General features: G+C 40.2%; 1 protein-coding gene across 4 annotated transcripts in view; it reads left to right on the forward strand.

Annotated features, from left to right (window-relative positions):
• Positions 1-19,844, forward strand: part of myom2b (myomesin 2b) — a 32,865-nt gene extending 13,021 nt beyond the window's left edge. For 2 of the 4 annotated variants that reach the window (XM_046838066.1, XM_046838057.1), the window contains exons 14-36: positions 207-390; positions 865-1,039; positions 1,602-1,723; positions 3,383-3,570; positions 3,657-3,783; positions 5,165-5,343; positions 5,471-5,585; positions 6,139-6,301; positions 6,423-6,529; positions 7,797-7,841; positions 8,079-8,215; positions 8,484-8,628; positions 8,748-8,810; positions 9,787-9,854; positions 10,079-10,192; positions 12,321-12,408; positions 12,502-12,540; positions 13,574-13,679; positions 14,214-14,377; positions 15,098-15,134; positions 15,287-15,309; positions 15,411-15,466; positions 18,900-19,844. In XM_046838066.1, the coding sequence (XP_046694022.1) occupies positions 207-390; positions 865-1,039; positions 1,602-1,723; positions 3,383-3,570; positions 3,657-3,783; positions 5,165-5,343; positions 5,471-5,585; positions 6,139-6,301; positions 6,423-6,529; positions 7,797-7,841; positions 8,079-8,215; positions 8,484-8,628; positions 8,748-8,810; positions 9,787-9,854; positions 10,079-10,192; positions 12,321-12,408; positions 12,502-12,540; positions 13,574-13,679; positions 14,214-14,377; positions 15,098-15,134; positions 15,287-15,309; positions 15,411-15,466; positions 18,900-19,319 (2,865 nt within the window). In that variant the 3' untranslated portion in view covers positions 19,320-19,844. The remainder of the gene's footprint in view (positions 1-206; positions 391-864; positions 1,040-1,601; positions 1,724-3,382; positions 3,571-3,656; positions 3,784-5,164; positions 5,344-5,470; positions 5,586-6,138; positions 6,302-6,422; positions 6,530-7,796; positions 7,842-8,078; positions 8,216-8,483; positions 8,629-8,747; positions 8,811-9,786; positions 9,855-10,078; positions 10,193-12,320; positions 12,409-12,501; positions 12,541-13,573; positions 13,680-14,213; positions 14,378-15,097; positions 15,135-15,286; positions 15,310-15,410; positions 15,467-18,899) is intronic. The other 2 variants (XM_046838085.1, XM_046838075.1) reach the window with 2 other exon arrangements.
• Positions 19,845-20,337: the final 493 nt, after the last annotated feature.

Genomic DNA, 20,337 nt, shown 5'->3' on the forward strand with positions numbered 1-20,337 from the left:
ACAGGCACAGGCTTAATCTCACTTTCGACTCACTACAAACTCCCCCATCCAATCACTTTCACTGCTGATGTTAACGCTTTATGGACAGTTTGTAATTAAGCATCCGTTTAAATCTGTGAATCGAGAGACAGGAATTACTGTAAGAGTTTCTTGATTGTCAGCTGACACGCCTGGGTGAAGTAATGGAGTATTTTTTAACGTCTTAGACTCTGGTTGGCAGTAACTCCTGGCAGAGGGTGAACACTCAAGTGCCAGTGCGTTCGCCGCGCTACGCCGTCTTCAACCTGGCCGAAGGGAAGGAGTACCTGTTCCGCGTGCTCTCGGCCAACATGTACGGCATCAGTAAGCCTTCCGAGCCCACGGGGCCCATCAAGACTCAAGAGCTGCGTGGTGAGACCAAATGATTCAAAGCATTTTATTTATTCACCAATATAAATGTAGTTTTCCTCTTGACGTATGTTTTGATATTAGGTTCGATATGTTCAGTGCTGTAGCCAGGGATAAGTATTTGTTTCAGTATTTAATCTGCTCGATATCTCTATGCTCTTTATTAATCCTGTTTCTCATGACATCAACCGTAAAAATGACTAAACAAACTAAATAACACATTTTATGTGAATGCGAATACTTCAATACTACAATCACCCACAAATAAGCGTTAGGATCGACGCTAAAATCCCCCCCAGCTTTACCACTGCCTGAAGTGTGAGCCAAAATCGGAGGTTGATTCAAGGCTAGATCAGGAAAGCAGTAATTAAATTGCCGTTGGTGCTCCAAGCCGTAACAAATGTACCGCTCTGAAAGTCATCTGGAAGTTTAATTAGCAGAGGATGATCGTCGTAATGAGGTTTTCTCTTTCTCCAGGTGTTCCTTCGGCTCCTGGTCAGGTTGTGGCCACAAGAGAAACCGATACATCTGTTCTGATCCAGTGGGCCCCTCCAAAGGAGCCTAATAACCTCATCGGCTATTATATTGACTTGTGTGTTAAAGGATCAAAGAACTGGGTCTCTGCCAACCACAAGCCGCACAACAAGACAGAGTATGTCCTCTATTTCGAAGTCCATTTTTTTTTTTTTTACTTTTTTTTTTGTGTGTATGAGAATGTATGCGATTATACTTTCTGTACAATGTATAAGATATATGGTTAAAATATAGAAAATACAATTGAATGCCTCCTAAATGATGATATTTTTCACTCAGATTAAAACATAAAGTATACGATCCTAAATTTATTAAAAAAAATTAAGTGAAATTCAAAGTAGAGGAAAAATTCACAAAAAAAACCGCAGGAAAAAATGTCTCCTTGAGTTTCCTCACTGATGCCTATGTTGCATTTTTCACCAAAAAAACCTTACCAACAAAACTAGCAAGATAATAACTTACTTATAGCAAGATATATAATGTATATAAAGGGTAAGTAGAAACATTACAGTGATGGACTTTAGGTATTGATTTGCTGTTGCTGTTAATCTGAAATATTACTTCCTCATTTTACAATTTATTGATTGAAATTACAAATAAATACTTGAAACGTTTTAAGTGTACTGTAAAATAAAAAAGTGCTTTGGATGTAAAACTAAACAGCACTGCTTGTGTTTCAGGTTTGTCGTTCACGGCCTTAAAACCGGTGAGTCGTACGTGTTCCGCGTGCAGGCCATTAACGAGCTGGGTCTCAGCGAGGAGTCTCAGGAATCGGCACCGCTGACTGTCAAAGCCGCTCTCAGTACGTATATGTTCAAACAAAACAAATGACTGAGCCCGATACTTAATATAGAGCTGGAACACAAAGTGCATTCGCCTTCGAGTTTCTTAGGAGACTCTCCTTCTTTGCTAGTACAAAAAAAACCGGGGTTAAAATACTGCTCTGACTTTATGTATACATCAGCCTGTCAAACTACTAATAACAGAGTGCAGCAGAGGTGAGTCCATGCAGAATTAATGAAAAAAGGGTCGAATTAATGCACCCACTTTACAATTCCACTGACACAAAGACAGAAAGGGACAAGAAAGCATTGTGGCAAGCACCAGAAAATAAATACCCCCAAACCAAAGGGCTATATTCAGGGTTGAATAAAGCGTGTATAGTAAAGTGTTAACGCTGAATTTGTACATAATCATATTTAGCTGTTCTACCTGGACTGTTTTTCCACCAATATGATCTTAAAACAGTAACATTTCCATGCTGATAACCATCCACTGAATGCTGAAAAAAGGAGTAGTTTTATCTCAATGGGTAAGATGTTGGACTTATGTATCGAAGGTTGTAAGATCAAATCCCAGAAACCATTAAGCTGCCACTGCGGGGATTTTGAGGATGGCCCTTAACCCTCAACTGCTCAGTGGTATGAACTGATCTGATCAGTGGCTCTGGACCACAGATTGGATGAACAGTTTTGCATTTTAAAACACTATCACTGAACAGCTCATCAATGATAGAACTGTAATGAATGGACATTAGTTGTTGAGGATGAGGACGGGTTCCTCTCAAGGTTTCTTCCTTATGCCATCTCAGCGAGTTTTTCCTCACCACTGGTGCCACTGGCTTGCTAATTAGTGATAAACCTACACTTATAAGGAACAAATTTATATGTATTATACAACTTTATAACCGCTTTAGCTCTGCTTTGAGACAATGTCTACAGTTAAAAGTGCTCTACACATAAACATTTATTTGATTGAAATGAATTGAATTATAATTTCAGTCATGATTTCTGGGGCTGCCGGGTGTAAAAGATAGCACCCTGACAGCATATATCCATTCAATAAAAGTTCAAGAGAATTCAAAGATGGTGCTAATCTAATCTCACACATAATCAACACTGTGGAACACTGTGACCTGATCTGAGTTCTAGTCCTAAACTAATGTGAAGCTTTCGAATACAAATTTTAAAAGCAAAATAATCAGGACAGAGTAAGAAAATGAGCGAGACAGTGAATATACGTTATATACTTACAATGTTCTTATGAATTACTTTCATTTCAGACCAAATATACTGAACATCGTGTATTTTTCTTGGCCACATTCATATACGCTGCATCCAGCCTAATGTTGAAAATAAAATTGCTTCATAAATCAGAGTGTGGTTTTTAAAACTGCAGGAGTTTTGTGACAGCAGGCTGCTTTGTGTCACAGCATAGAAAACTTTCTGTATGTTGATTTAAACAACCACTTTCAGGTCAGACTCATATTCATAATTCGCAACAAACACCAGTCGTAATGCATCGCATCCGCCATAAATCATTCCCGCGTTATAAGTCACGTCAGACAATAAATGGCAACGAATTGACTTTATTAAAAGCCAGAGATAGCCAGAGTGGAGCATGCTGCCGCAAACATTGAGTAATAGGCACGTAATGCACGAGTCATCCATCTTGTGTGCAGAGCTTCCCTCGATTCCCTACGACATCGCGCTCCTCCACTGTGATGGCCAGTCCATGGTACTCAACTGGAAGCGTCCTGTCCGCTGCGGGGGTGCCGACATCAAATCCTATTACATCGACAAATGCAATGTAGCTAAAAAAGTGTGGCATGAGGTCAACGTCCCACCCATTAAGGAGAGACTATACAAGGTTTCTACAAATGTACCTTCTACACCCAGTTACAGTTTGAGATAAGAAGACTTTGGACTGATGTGTGGTTTTCTGAATGTCTGCAGGTTCCAAACTTGACTTCTGGTGCAGTTTATCAGTTCAGAGTTTATGGTGCTAATGTAGTTGGCTTGGGTGATGCATCTGCTCCATCTGCTCCATTCAAATGTGAGGCGTGGAACATGCCTGAGCCAGGTAGCAAACACCACACACACACACACACACACACCACACACACACACACACACACACACACACACATTTGTGTGTTAATTTGTTACCTGAAGTCTTAAATAAATAGATGTGGGGCAGAGGTGGTAGCTTAGAGGTTTGGACATTGGACTTTGGATCCGAAGGTCATGAGTTCAAATCCCAGCCACATCAAGCTGCCATTCCTGGGGCCCCTAAGCAAAGCCCTCAACGCCATAACTGCTCAGTTGTATGAATAAGATAAATGTAAGTTGCTCTTGATAAGGGAATCTGTCAAAACGCTATAAATATTAATGCAAGAAAAAACACCTTTGCATTAATATTTTTTTTCCCTATGAATTGACATCAAAGTAATAGTTTGGTCAAAAATCTTTAAAATCTGTACATGTTCTTATCCAACACGATTCATTTTTAGTGTTCAATATTTGCTTTTTTTGTTGAATAATAAAAGTATTAAATTTTGGAGTTATATATAATAAGTTCAATCATAAAACCAGAAAACTTTGACATGATGCTGATTATAAGAAAGCAAAGGCTTTTGTCCTCCATATAACACACTCTTAACACTCACTATTTAACTATAATATTTGACAAAGGTAAATGTCAAACACCAATATAAGGTGAAAAGGCACTAAATGTACTAAGTATTAATGATTAGCACTAATTGGAATTAGTTTCAAATCAAACCTTAATTCCATGCAAATATAAGGTATTAATTATTGCTGTAAAGGACACTGTAATACAGTAACAACTGGAGAGCATTGCTTTTAATTGGAGACCCTTTTGTGTCTGGTTACGCTTAAGGTTTCTTTCTCATGCCATCTCAGGGAGTTTTTCTGACTCGTTCATTAGTCACAAACTTATAGAACTTATACATTCTTTTATAACCACTTTATTTAAGCTGCTTTGAGAAAATGTCCATTGTTAGAAGTGCTATACATGTAAAAATTAATTGAAATTGAATAGCAACATTTATATTTTTATATATGTATCAGCTTAGGATACATTTAAGCTCCAATCTAACTTCCATATTGAATTTAGATTTTTTCAATTAATTATTTTATTAAATAAGGACTCCAGGGAACAATATAAAACACTGAAAAAGACTGAGATGTGATATGGATTTGACTGCAGGTATCAGAAGTACATACTGTATAACACCTTTTGACAATATAGTAGAGTGGATCACTTCTCAAAATATCCATTATATCCCTCATAATATATTGAACTCATAATGTATTGGAAATGTAGATTTATTCAGCTATTAATCTGTAGTAAGCGTTTTTTTATCCTAAACCGGATTGTAATAGATCTAGGGTCTATCGCGGGATTAGTGGACTCAGATTAGAGGAAACTTTCTGCGCAGGTCCAGTCTATGACCTGAGCGTCACTGAGATCAGAGATGACTCTCTGGTTGTGGAGTGGAAGCCTCCTGTTTACAGCGGTGCCAGCACCATCACTGGGTACTATGTGGACAAATGCAAGGCAGGTACTGACACCTGGACCACTACTAACGCCAGCGCTGTGAACCACTGCTACCTAAAGGTAATATCTCCGGTGATTTAAAAGTAAATGTATTTTTATCAGACGTATAAAAAATAAGAACGTATATACTGCAGAAAATACACGATATATATTAAATAATAAAAAAAGCCTAATGTGTGATGCTTAGGTGAATGACTTGGAGATGGGATCAACGTACGTTTTCCGTGTGCGTGCTGAGAACGCCCAGGGCATTGGAAAAGCTTCAGTGTCCTCTGACCCAGTGTGTGCCAAGGCACTTCCAGGTAACACACACACACATGAACACACAGATATAAGCATCCCACACACCCAGTACTACCAATAGACTGCCAACCATTTTAGCGGTATCACGAGGCATCAGGCTGAAGAAGCGGGAACAAGGTAAACAGCTTGCAGTGTGAGAGGTCATGTTAAAGAAAGGGAGAGAAATAGAAAAGAGAGGGGGAAGCGGAGCGGGAGGCAGATGTCTGCCCGGCTGCAGATAAGAAAAAAAAAAAAAGCAGACGAGATGATTCATCTTGAATTGGTTTAAAACATTCATAGACGAGCAAAGAAAAGGCATGAGCTTCCACCAGCAGAGTGCACTGTGGATACACTGTGTGTGTGTGTGTGTGTGTGTGTGTGTGTGTGTGTGTGTGTGTGTGTGTGTGTGGGGATAGAACACCTCAATACAATACAGGACAGATGAGTTGGAGGCTAGTGTGCCCCATAATCCCACTGTATCCATGCCATAAATCGAACACGTCTACCCTCGTCTTCCTCACCCAGTCCTGAATTTATGTGTGTACACTGGTTCTCATATGTGTTTTCTTAAAGGTGCTCGGGAAATCAAGTGCGGAGTGAACAAGGAGACTGGGGATATTTATCTGTCTTTCGAGAGCTGTCAAATCTCAGAGAAATCCCAGTTTGTGTGGAAGAAGTCCTATGAAGAAATCACCGATTTCTCCCAAGGAATTGCAGTTAAAACCACAGACAGTTGGTAAGCAGACGCATACGTCTACGTATCAAAGCACAGAGTAGTATTAAAACAGTTTGTATATGTTTAAGCCTCATTGGTATGCTGACCCAGTGTGTCGTTCGCTTCTCTGTGCTTGTCAAAGCTCGACTCTGTTGTTCAAGAACCCAGACAAAGAAGACGTGGGCGTTTACTCCATTTCTGTCACCCACACCGATGGAGCTTCAGCCAGTTATAAAATCTCATCAGAAGGTGGGAGATACTAATAATGGAGGAAGTATGATGCATTATGCATGTTTTTTTATTATTATTATTCTTATTATTCTGATCTCCTGTATTATGACTTTAATATATTATTATCTCTGAAACCATGTTGAGAAGCAATCAGAATGATATGTGGTTACTGATATTCTTAACACGTCTCAATGTTTCGATATTCAGCCACAAATGATCACATCAGTGGCCAAAGATCTTGCAAACCGCAGTCATTTCATTTCCTGGTGCTTTAGTTATGTGATTTGTGTTATTGGGGTGTTATTGGGGATCTCTGGCTTTGCTGCACAACATAAATGTGCCAAGAGGCAAAAGATTATTCAGCTTAATTCAGAAGAGAATAAACTGTACTTCAACAATGCTTATAAAACTGAAATCTTTAATAGCATCATATTGACGTCTTCTCGTTCATGGAATTTTCATTTTGGCAGCATCAAAATGCTTACAATCATGTCGATATGGATCAAAAGTTTTTGTTCACATCAAAAACCCGAATAAGAAAAATAGGATCTCGCTGAATTTGACCGGGTGGTTTGAGTAGTTCTGAAACTGCTGATCTCCTGAAATTTACACACGAGTCTCTGGAGTTTAGTCAGAATGCTGTGAAATAACAAAAGTTCAGCAAGCAGTTGTTCTGCAGACAGAAACACTTTGCTGATGAGAGGTCAGAGGAGAATGACCACAGAGCTTCAAACTACCAGGAAGTTAAAGAACTGCAGAAGACCACATAGAGTTTCACTTCTGCCAGCCATGACCAGGAATTCAAGGCTACAACGGACACCAGCAGTTTGCAGAAATGTTGTCCTTTTTTAATCTTTAATTGCTTCGTTTCAGCAAGTCTGTGGGTGGATCCGGTGTACTGCTGCTCGTTGAAGATGTATTGCACACACTCGTGTGTATTAGGGAAGTCGATTCTCAGTATAAATGAAAATGAATCTTCATGATGAAACACTGGCAGTAACCCCGATGCAGCCGATCTCTTATTCCCTTCTCGAAATAACAGCATTTATGCCAATGATGTGTCGTGAAATGCACCAAAAAAAACATATTTTTGGATTAAAGACCTTTTCCATCGTTCACCTTTCCACTAGAACCGAATCATGTCTCAAAATCGCTTTCATTCTCAGGTTGTCAAAAGCCTCTGCACCATGGGGCACCATATGCATCATTTCATATGAGGATTTTTCTTGCCCTGTGCTCAAAGTTATTTGATTGGTATTTGATGTATTTCTTGTTTTTATTTCAGAGCTCACGAAAATGCTGGCGCTCAGCCACGAGATCCGCCATCCGAGTAAGTAAACCGAGTAACTATTTCTGGCTTGCTATTTTTATGCTGACTCATTTCATGACCGTCTGAGAAGCTGAGTTAGGAGACGCTGAGAATAATTTCATGAGCTTTAACAAATGTTTTCTTAACCAAAGTTTTTCCCACCAGAGCCTCCGAGGGTTTGTGTATCTGTACCATTTTCAAGGTCATATTTATGAAGCATGAGAGTGCGTAAAATTCAACACTGTGTTTTCGCCTCAGTTATTCCTCTGAAGACCGAGCTGGCATACAAAATTTTGGAGAGGGGTCGTGTGCGCTTATGGCTGCAAGCTGAGAACATCTCCTCTGCTGTGACCTACAAATTTTTCGCCAATAACAAGGAGCTTGTCAACTGCGAGGTAAGCGGAGTGCGTCACGCAAAGAGACACGTACAGCTCGTGACATTGGTGTAAATCTCCGAGCGCTTGGTGAGAACTGCTTCAGGTTTAATATTAAGTTGACCCCAGTTTGCACTGCACCATGTGCAGTCTCATCCTGAACACCTTCAAGAAAACATAATAATAGATCTGATCAGATTGAAAATTTTCCAATAAAAAGCGAGCTGAAGCACCAATGAGGACAATTTACTTCATTCTTTGTTCCTTTTCATTCTTGTTTTTGCTCCAGCAAACTAAAATGAAACACGACGTAGCCACGGGCATTATTGAGATGGTGCTCGATCACTTCACCCAGGACAATGAGGGGACGTTCACCGTGCAGATTCAGGATGGAAAAGGAAAAGGCCAGTCCTCTTTAGTGCTAATTGGAGATGGTGAGGCCACCTACACTTTTGTGATCTTGCTATATATATATATATATATATATATATATATATACCCATTATGATTTGGCTTTGCAGACCCTTAACCCTAGCTTCATTTTTCACTCCAGCTTTCAAGGCAGCTCTGGCTGAGGCGGAATATCAGAGGAGGGAGTACATCCGTGTGAAAGAGGGTATAAATCACAGAGAAGCACTATAAAAATTATTGTGTGGTTTATTAATACACAATCATTTATTTTTTATGTACCAAACCTATAACCTATACCTATAAAGGGGTGGGTGTGATGACACTACAGAATATACTCTTGTATCGGTTTAGTGTTCCAGCAAAACATCTCTATCAATATTCACTCCTGCTTGTGGTTCTCTATATGGACAAAAGTACCGAGACACCGGAGCCATATGTGGTTCTTTCTCTAAATGTTACCACAATGTTCGAGGCACGCAATTGTATAGGACGTCAAGGAGTATAGGAACTAGGAGACCCAAACTTGTTCCAGTATGGCAAGTGCATGAAGATACTTTACATGGGTTGGAGTGGAAGATCTCCTTCTATAGAGCTATCGAACCCTACTGGGATGAATGTAGGGTCCACAAACCTCCACAAGTGCACTCTAAAATCTAGTGGAACATCTTCCCAGAAGAGTGGAGGTTATTATAAGAGGAAGTGGACTAAATCTAGAACGGGGTGTTCAAAAAGCGCATACCAATTTTACGCTTACAAATGTTTGGCCATTTAGTGTATTTCCGAACAGATTTAGCAGGTTCGGTTTCCAAGTATAAAAGATTTCACCCAAGTATCTGAATTTTGTATGTATTTCAAACGCCAGTCTGTTCATTTCGAATAACGGGGAAGTAGAAGCTCAAAGCTCATAAATAGTAACGAAAATTTGGTGCAAATAGAAAGAAAAAAAAATTATGTAGATTTATATCTGAATTATAGTTTTTTATAGTTATAGTTCTCAATTACAGGATGTTTTATAGTCATGGGTTGAGGGAGTTATTCCACTCATATGAATGTAATACAGCTCAAAATGTTAATTTTTGAAAGGCCTGGTGGATGAATTGATCATCCCTCCAATTTGAAAATGCTCATTTTTTTATTATTTCTGTGATTGCTGCCAAAAATTTCCCTTTTTCTTTTGCTAGGACCTCATTTCAGCCAGTTCCTGTCTGTTCAGGTTGGCGAGGATGCCAGTGTCAGCATCATCTGTAAGGCAAGTAAAGCCATATTTGTGCCTCAACTCACATCGAACAAACACCCTGCGATTTTGTCAGTGCCACTCTGAATGACTAATGTCAATGTCAGGCTTTATTTGGCTCGGTCATAAAGATATCATTGCAGTGGCTCGGTGTACACAGGCGCACCGGACGGCCATATTTCAGGCTGCCTCGTTCGACGCTGCACACCGGCTTGATGTGTGTTCTCGTCTCTCTCCAGGTGGCTAATCTAAAGAAAGAGTCTGCATTCCACTGGTTTAAGAACGACGTGGAGGTGATACCTGACGTGCCCGCTGACCTGAGCTCCGGAGCCTGTAAACTCCCCCTGTCTCTGGTGAGATCTTCAGACAAAATAGAAATGCAGTGATTGAACTTAGGCAATAAAACCACACATATTTGAGGGACGGCTACAATAACAGAGCAGTAACAGGTGTCGGTACAGTGCACAACACGGTGTACATTGTGATCTGGATAGAATAATTGCATGATTCATTTAATCCTGCTGAATTGATAAGGCTTTTAGGGTCCTTCATAAGTTTTATGCTCCCATTGTTTGCAGACGCTAATCACATTTTTTTTTTTTTTTGCTTTTATAATAACGAACACGTCGATTTATGTTTCTCAGCAGATCGCGTTCAGAGCTCTGATGTCGGCTAATGGGAATGACGTTACAGATGCTCATAGTAATAACTAAGACGCTCTGTGTAATAGAATGATTAAAAGTTTTTGTTACTCTCAGGAGGAAATAAGAAGAACAGGAGAAAATAAATTGAACATGAAAACAAGATTTTTGAGGCAAGCAAATTAGAATGAATATTCAGTTAAGATATGCTTCTGTATCTCTTTAATGCTCCAAATAATGATTTCTGTATTCCAGTGGTGGTCGACTGGGCCCAGCAAGGCCTTCAGAATCACTGACTTATGTTTCAATTCTTCCCAATAGTGTATTCTCTTCATTTCATAAAGTTTCTAATGGGTGCACTGCTAAAAGGAGTGTCTGTTTACAGTGCAGTTTCTATTAATCAGATTTCAGCCGTCACATCACATGTTGCCGGGGTCAAAAACCGAGGACTTGCAGTGTTGCGGTTCATGCTGCTTGAAACTGTTGCTTTAACCAATCAAATTTCGAGTTTGGTGACACCAATGCCATCTAGCAGGCATCCAGTCACGTTTGCATTTTTACCTCCTGTGATTGGATGGTCAGAGAGCGCACTAGTCACCACATCTGTAGCAAACTACACAAGCTCAAATATATACGTGCGGATTTTTATCCCACAATGGCTGACAGAGGAGAAGAAATTGATTTGGTCGCACAGATACACTTACATTTACAAGATGGACTTAAAAAAAAAAGCTGGACATTGTGAGTAAAGGTCGGGCAAAACAGTTCAAAACAAAGCTTTTTCATGAACTGTTTATATACTGAACAAAATTATAAATGCAACACTTTTGTTTTTGCCCCATTTTTCTTGAGCTAAACTCGAATATCTAAGACATTTTCTATGTACACAAAAGGCCTGTTTCTCTCAAATATCGTTCACAAATCTGTCTAAATCTGTGTTAGTGAGCACTTCTCCTTTGCCGAGAGAATCCATCCACCTCACAGGTGTGGCAGATCAAGATGCTGATTAGACAGCGTGATTATTGCACAGGTGTGCTTTAGGCTGGACACAATAAAAAGCCACTCTAAAATGTGCAGTTTTATCACACAGCATGATGCCACAGATGGCTCAAGTTTTGAGGGAGCATACGAACGGGGTTGCTGACCGCAGGAATGTCCACCAGAGCTGTTGCCTGTGAATTGAATGTTCATTTCTCTACTATAAGCCAAAGGCTATTCAGAGATTTTGGCAGAACATCCAACCGGCCTCACAACCGCAGCCCACGTCCAGGACCTCCACATCCAGCATCTTCACACATCCAGCATCTTCACCTCCAAGATATGACATTTAGAAAATTACTTGCTTGACTCCAGCAACTAGGATATAGTATACACCTACTTGCACAGACAGCCATCAAGGATAAAGAAGTTCTTACCATATATAATGTTGTAAAATACAGCAAAATGCAAAGTGAGCAAGTTAACGAGTAGTCAAACAGAAATGTCCTTATTGGGATGCACAGGAGATTGTAGATGCTGTGGTCAATTACATAATTATATAACTTCAAGAAGAAGGACACAGTTCCAGAGTTAATTAGAATTGCTTCCTTTCCAAAAAAAATAAAAAAAATTGGACATTGAAAGGAGGCTTGTGCTTTGGCAGTAATCAGAACACTTTGGTAGTTCACAGCAGTGGGTGTGTTTAAACCACCGCTCCCTAACACTTCATTCTGAAGTCTCAGTACAGGGAAATGACCATATAACACTACAAAAGCGAAGTGTTTCGGTTGTGCAGCTCAAAGAAAAGCATACTCGAGTGGCCGGTTTCAGCAAACATTGTGTTGTGAATTTCTTCCCACAGTTCTCCAAGAAGGATGTGGGTGTGTACAAAGCAACGATCAGTGATGACCGAGGAAAAGATGAGTCTCATGTTGATATTTCTGGGAAAGGTAAAACATACAACATATTTAAAAGCAAATATTTATTCAACGAAAAAAAATACCCCATAAAGATTAATTTGACTTGTTTTTTCTCACCTGCAGTCTTTGACAACATCATTAGCCAGCTCTCGCGTATCGCTGGTACGTATATCACGTTTCAGAACGTCTGCGCTAGTCAGCATTCAGGATGTTTTTGAACGTCAGATTTATTAAGTAGATACAAAAACTGGTGTTATTTAAACACAAGAGCTACATATTGAGCTTTTTATAATTTCACATCTTTAGTTTGGATTCAGGACGGATGCTCGCTCATGATGAACAGCATAAAAGTGCATAGAATTTAAATCGAAACTTTTGCAGCTTTTCTAGTCCAACTAAATGTCAACCCTCTTAACAGGAGGACGTCTATAAAAGAAAATTCATTCAGTCTGTACGCAATGGCTGGAATTTAAAGCATACCTAATTGACACTCTGTTTCCAACCCAATTTTTTTTTTGGTCCAAAATGAAAGGGTAAAACATTATTTAGTTTAAGGAGGAAAAAAAAAACATTTCAATGTTCCTGGGTTTCCGTGAGTCATTCTCATTGTCCTGTGATAGTAATTGACACTCAAAAATTTTGTCAATGGTCTCGGGTCAGAATTAGACGAAAATGCGTACGAATGCATTATGTTCTGGCTCAGACGCATCAAATGCCTTCATGGCCCGATGTCAAGTACAAAAAAGGAATCAAAAAATCAATCTGCGGAGAGAAAAACGGGTATTAACTTGTCTATTTTGGCACAAATCTATGTAAGAAATATATCGTCGGATGTTTTTAGCTTCCCCTCGCAGCCTGACGGTGCATTAGTGTCTTCCATATTTTTTGTATTGCAGTCTGTGTGTGTGCGTCATGTGCGGTATTTTAACTAGGTAGTTAGTAGGCTAGCATTTTGGCCGACTCACCATGAGCCACTCATTAGGCGTATTTCAGCCTAGTGAGAGTTGTGCATGTCTTCCAACATCTAAAAACTAATCCCCTTTTCCCAAACCAATCACCAATTCCTTTCCCCCCTAAAACCCCACGGAGCACCTCATCTCAGAGCTCATGTATTCTGTAATAGATAGAAAAAAAAAACCCACGGTATGAGTTGAGTTTGAGGTCATGTGTCTCCTTTCTTTTTTGACTCGAACAGGGTCCAGCGCGTCCGAGTTGGTGATCCAGTCAACTGCTGAGGGCATCATGCTGCAGTGCCATATGAAATATTACACAGAGGAAATGAAGATCAACTGGTTGCACAAGTACGCTCGTTCTTCCCTCCCTTTCCTCGCACAAAAAAGAAGTTCCTGGATAGAGCGTCGGAAATAGGCATTGAAATGAGATTAGGCATGCCCGCTCACACGTAAACACGGTTTGGAGATTTTTGTGTTGCAAGTCAAATTGTTCAGATTTACAGTTGCCCAATGCTTCGTTGCAAACTGTGCACATGCCAGAACGAGGTGAAGCTTCTTCCTTTGCACATCTAGTAAACTCAGCCATTGTACCATTATGAACAATTATGTGCGATTCTTCTGAAACTACGATGACTGTTCCTTATTATTTCAACCTGAGAGGCTACCGAGGGCATTTCTTACAGTTACCTAATGATTTTGCTTCCTATAGAATATATGAGATAAAAATATAAGTCAGGAAATGATTGGAAAAGCAATACTCTCCTCTGTGTATAATGTACTGTATTATGACTATCTACGAAGGTAATCGTAAAAGTAGCACCAGAAATGCATCGCATCGCTTTTTATATTTGTGGGTTTTTATTTATACTGTATATTTAACAGGGAGAAGAAAATCACTTCATCTGAAAGGATGCGTGTTGGTGGTATGCCAGCTATGGCTAATCTGGAGATAGTCGAACCTACTGAAAAGGATAAAGGAGTATATTCCTTTGTGATGACAGACACAGAGAAGACGTACACTCGCACTTTTGAACTGTCTGGGCAAGGTAGGAAAAGCTGCCATCTGATTGCCTTTTCTTTAATCTTTATAATTAAAGATTTTGTACGATTTTTATATGGACTATGAATAAACGTTTTAAGTAGGATTCCAGACACAACATTATTCCATTAATGTTGTGTCTGGAATCCTACTCAATACGTTTATTCATAGTTGAAATATGGTGGCAGTTAAACAAGTTTGCTTTCAAATGACAACTTTGCCTTCAAGAGCATGACAAATGGGCCAGCTCTGAACTCCAAGCTCCTTGTGGAATGGTGTTTGGGAGTAGTGTTGCCATAGGACCTGGCAGGTCTTTAAATCCCAGAAACCATAGAGCAGTACAGGTTTTCAGTTAAAAGAAAAGACCAGTACCGTAGCCCTAAACACCAGCTTTCTAATTGGGTAATTCCAGCAGTGAGAAACTGGGTTTAATATATCAAAGTTGCAGATCCTGGCTTTGGCAGCACTTAGTCCTCAGTCTGTCGCATGTGCTGCCCGGGAGCACCTGCACTCAGTAGAGCAAAGACAGTAATTAATTAAAGAAAAAAAAAGCAGTGCTACATCGCAATGCAGCAAAACATAGCTATTAAAATAATGAGCTATTTTTTTTCTTTCTCTTCGCTGTCCCTTTGAGGTTTCAGATGTTAAATAGTTTTTCTCTTTTCCGTGTCTCATTTGGACTGTGCTTAAAATTTGTCTCCTTTCCGCCTTTTATCCTCCCCTCCAGTCTACGACAATGCCTACGCAGAGTTCCAGAGACTCAAGTAAGATAATCATCTGCTCGCCCCTCTTGTCTTCCTTTTTCGAAAATGTTTAGAAATGCAGAGCGTGTGTGGCGCATGTCAGTGTGCGGATAAAATATTAGCGTGTGCACTAATGAGCCTACTAACAATGTCATTCTTCTGTTGCCTTTCAGAGCGGAAGCATATGCTGAAAAGAGTGAGTACGCTCATTCAAGTCCTCGCCCGCTTGTCACAGCTTCTTTTATTGATATAATTACAACCTTCAGACTGACTGGGGTGCGACGTTTCTGTTTTCAGATCGCGGCAAAGTCATTGGCGGGCTTCCTGATGTTGCAACCATCATGGAAAAGAAGGTTTGGCATCGTCTCAGTTTTGGTCTAACGTAACCTAAACACTAAAGACACTGGCGGCTCATAAGCATAGGTTTTCATAGGGGCAGGACTTTATTAAATAATAACGTAGTCTCAAATAGAGGCTAAGTTGAGGTTATCACACGTGCTGCTCTTTAATGAAATTTAATAGGCAGTTGAGAGTTGAAAAACTGTCCAGCAGGTGTAAAAATGGGCATCATCATTGTCAGCACAAACGCACTAACCAGGGTCATTAACCAGGGGCGCCACTTTAGAGCGAAAATCTAAAAAAAGAAATAGAGGGACATATTTTGCTTCATTTTCTTCAACCTTGTGTTGAAAACAAGGTCGCCACGATGTATTTCTGATGTATAGAACACACTGCACGCTGGATATTCCCTCTGTTTTTAACAGAAATTGTTCTGTACAGCTTTAAAACAGTCCTGGAAATAAATAACATTTATTTATTTATTTATTCTACAAGATCCAGTTGGATCCAGAATATTTAAAAGCTGGCTCTAATAGATATAATATCACTATAACTCATTTTTTCTGTCCTTGTACATGAGGTAGTGGGATACCTTTAGGCATATTTTCCATTCTGACCACTGGAAAATATCTCCAAATAGCACAGTCAGAGCGGTTCCTCATCAATATACAACATCTAGAGAGACCAGGAATTCAGCAAAAAGTTACATTTCTGTTGGCCACTTTAAATATGTTAATATATTTTGCCCTGATTTATTTACTTGTGAACTTTATAAAGATGAATGTTTATATACACATACACATATGAGGTGGTGTCAAACACTGTTTACAAGAAAATACTTTATTTTTCTGCGTTTACACACTATCACCAAAATTCCACCAAAAATATCACCCTTGCATAGAAATACAGCGCCCCCAGCGTTCTTCTGGAATGTGTCCTTTTTTAAACGTGTCAAGCACCTTCTGCTATCGGCTCTGAATCTCCAAAGTGGTGTCAAAACGGTGACATTTGAGCTGCAACTTTATCTTCTGGAAGAGGGAAAAGTTGAAATCTGGCGAGTAGGGTGGGTGCCGAAGTGAGATCATGTGGTGTGAGATCAGGTCTTCTGAGCTCTGGTCGTCTTCCAGTGACTCTTGAAACGCGTGTGTCGCTTGAAACACCTCGAACGACTCGTTGCAGTGCCGCCGTTTGTCAAGAATACCCCATGTGAAACGTCTCTGGAGCAGATTTACACAGATTCGCCCAGAATTTCAGGTTTGCCCTTTGTTCTAACTTGCTGTCCCAGATGAAATCGCAGATGTGGTAGCGCACGTGGTCAGAACAGCACCAGTTGGTACTATTGCTCTCAAAACCTTTTGATACCCCCTCGTGTACGTGGTGGATTGGGAGGTGGTAGCTCAGTGGTAAAACCGTTGGACTTTGGAAGGTCACATGTTAAAATCACAGAACCACCAAAGCTGCCACGGCTGCTTAACCCTCAGCTGCTTAGTTGTAAGGGGCTCTGGAAATGAAATAAATGTAAACTTATAAATGGCGCCCCACCTGCGCCTATGTTCGAGCCGTCACTGAAAGCCCTCCACCCTCGTCATTTGGGGCATTTTAGATCCGGAGGAGAAATCAGCAGTGTGAGAATCGGCACAGCTTGTACTGGGTAGCTTGTGAATTTTGTTCTGCATTTTTGCAGACCATTAATTTGGCCCCTGTGAGAATGATGCGATTGCATTAGTGATCTTAGACACCACGGGGCAGTTTTGTAGTGATCCCGAATGGTGTGTAGTGGTGTGTGAACGAGCCAGAGGATCATCTTCTCTCTTCATTACGGACAGCGTGTGCTTGGGGGAGGTGGTGGATGATACGCCTTCATTGTCTGAGGCCTTGTAATCCACTGTCGAGGAAGCTGCGAGAAATGTTGTCTATTCGGTAGATCTGTCTGAATAGACAACGGTGGAAATGTCAAGTCTGTCTGTCTGTCTGTCTGTCTGTCTGTCTGTCTGTCTGTCTGTCTGTCTGTCTATCTATCTATCTATCTATCTATCTATCTATCTATCTATCTATCTATCTATCTATCTATCTATCTATCTGTCTATCTCTTGCAGAAAGTCCATAGCTGCTAGGTCTGTCTGTCTGTCTGTCTGTCTGTCTGTCTGTCTGTCTGTCTGTCCATCTCTTGCAGAAAGTCCATAGCTGCTAGGTCCCATTAAAAGGCAAACAGCTACCACGTGGGACATTAGCAGGGCTCTTACTATGGACAGTGCTCTAATGAGAGCTCCCTTAAAGCTAGTGGGTGGGTAAGATGGTCATTGTTAAAGAGATCGCAAGGTTTTGCTGGTGCAGGTCCATTATTATAGCCTCAAGAGCATTATGAGTCCAAATGAGCATTCCTGTTTATACCTGCGAGAGAGCAGAAGTTGCAGCAGAATGTTTGCTGGAACTTTCTTATGGAAAATATTCTGAAAGTACCATAAACAGTGTAAACGTGCTGTTTTTGCCTTTGAAAACCTGGATGATGGTTGTAATTAATACAGTAATACACAGAATTAATACACAGAATGGCATCTACTAGTCAAGACTGAAGAGTCAAGCAGCCTCCTAGTTCCTGATTACACAGATTACCCCTAGTTTTTATTTTTAATGTACATTGGGTCTAATATATTTCTGCAAATCCTCTCATTCCTTCAAGACGAATGGTGCAATAAGCGCAGTTCAAATGGAATATTTAGAATATCGACGCTTTTCCAACAAAATGTTGCGTCTAATGGTTTCTATCTTTGGACATTTGAGAAGTAGGATGGACATGTTGCAGCAAGACTCAAAGCGTATATTAAATGGAGATTATTATTGGAAAAAGCCATTAGCCATGGACTATGGCAATGTGTTGCTGGCTGGCTGCCCTGCTGGTTCTTTAATCAAATTGTAGCTACTTCAGAATGCAGACTGTGACCTTACCTATAATAGAGAGATTATCCCAGGATTATTTAAGCAAGTTCTACATTTGAGTAAAAATTTCTGATTTAAGATGAGTAAAATGATAAATAATGTTAATTCTACATTTGCTGATCTCTTGAAGCTGTAGGGATTGGTCTAAAAAATAATTGTAATTATATATTTCTTTACAAATAAAATGAAATTATACACTATAAAGACAGTGTGTAAAGTGTAAAGTGTGTAAAATTGTAAAGTAGCCTAGGGTGAATGTGACAAGGAAAAACTCCCTTTAATGGTATGAAGAAGAAACCTTGAGAGGAACCAGACTCAAAAGGGAACCTCATCCTCAATTGAATGATAAAGTTAGACATAAATGGTTTAAAATGTTCCTCTTTAGGATGTTAAGTTCCCCTGACTACCCCCTGAGAAAATGCTTTTCCATGCACGCTATATGTTTTCATATTCAAACTTTTTTTGTAGAACTATTATTTATTACATCCTTTTACGTCTGGTTCTCTGCAGACCCTGAGCCTGACCTGCACAGTTTGTGGTGAACCGAAACCACAAATCACCTGGTTCAAGAATGACCAGGAGGTGGAACCAGGCGACCAATACTCGATCTCGCTGGACTCGGGCAAGTTCGCCAGTCTCACTATCAAGGGCGTGAGTTTAGACGACTCAGGCAAGTTTACCATGTGCGTGCAGAACAGATACGGTGGCGAGTCAGTGGATGTCATTGTCAGTGTCTACAAGCACGGCGATAGGATGCCTGACATCAAGCCTTCACCTGCACCTAAGAAAATATTACCCCCAACTCTGCCGATTGTTCTCCCTACCCCCAAGGCGACTAGCCCCACCCCTGCACCTGCCCCCGCCAAGACCACATCCTTAGGTGCCAAATCAGCTGGCATGAAGTCCCCAGCTCCTTCCAGGAGGAAGTAAACTGTCCTATTCGTGACAAAAAGAAGCAGCAGGAAACAGAATACTGGTACATTGAAAGTTACATTAAAAAAAAGATGCCATTTTTCATCATTGAAGTTGTTTGGATTTATAGGATCTAAAAAGTAAAGTTAAATAAATAAAAGTGAAAATTTAGAAGATGGGGGACAGGGTATATTAGATTCCTTTCCCACTGCCCACAAAATGAAGTGCTTAACCGTTTGGCATCTGGCTTACTTAAGCTGTGTGGGTTTCTAATGGATTTGGCCGTCTCTGCCTGGAGGTCCTTTGGTGAAAAATGGCCAGTGTTTTGATGTTTATTCTATTTATCTCTATTTTTTCAAAAGCTTGCACTTTCAGTCAGGTGGTGGAATCTTGAGGCATTTGGATGGATGGCCCACAGAGTGCTGGGTTTCTGCTACAGCACTTCAGATAATCCTCTTCTCCTCCATTGTTCTCTCCTTTCCTCACCTTCATGACCTTCTGCCTGCATTTGTGTTATTAAAAAAGGTGTAGTAATCATTTTCATTGAGTTGTGCTTGTGTTGCTTATATGACATGCACACACACACACACACACACACACACACACACACACACACACACAGAGAAAAGCGCAAACACACACTCTACGAATGCACTAAAGCGATAACAGCAGTCAGGCCTTTTTGCGAATTGCATCAGCATCTTTCTCACGTCTGTGTAGCCACTCACAAGAGGCTCCTTGCACTTCACGTGTATGAAACGTGTGGACCGGAGCCTCATTCCAGGTTCAGTTCGTAAAGTTAGGATCGTAGAATGCGTCAAGTCGATTCTTACTGTCAAACATCTCTTTAACAGGAAGCACATTCATTTTCATATTTATTTTGCTTTTCATTCTTCTTCTTCTTCTTCTCTGCCTTCCCGAGATGATTAACCATTTCAGATCTAATATGAGTTCCAACCTTCTCATTTTGTTGATGAAACTGCTCTAGCAGTCATTGCACTTCAATGGGAATTTGATTAAAATAATTAAAATGTAC

Source organism: Silurus meridionalis, chromosome 2 (assembly GCF_014805685.1).
Source record: "Silurus meridionalis isolate SWU-2019-XX chromosome 2, ASM1480568v1, whole genome shotgun sequence".
NCBI lineage: Eukaryota > Metazoa > Chordata > Actinopteri > Siluriformes > Siluridae > Silurus > Silurus meridionalis.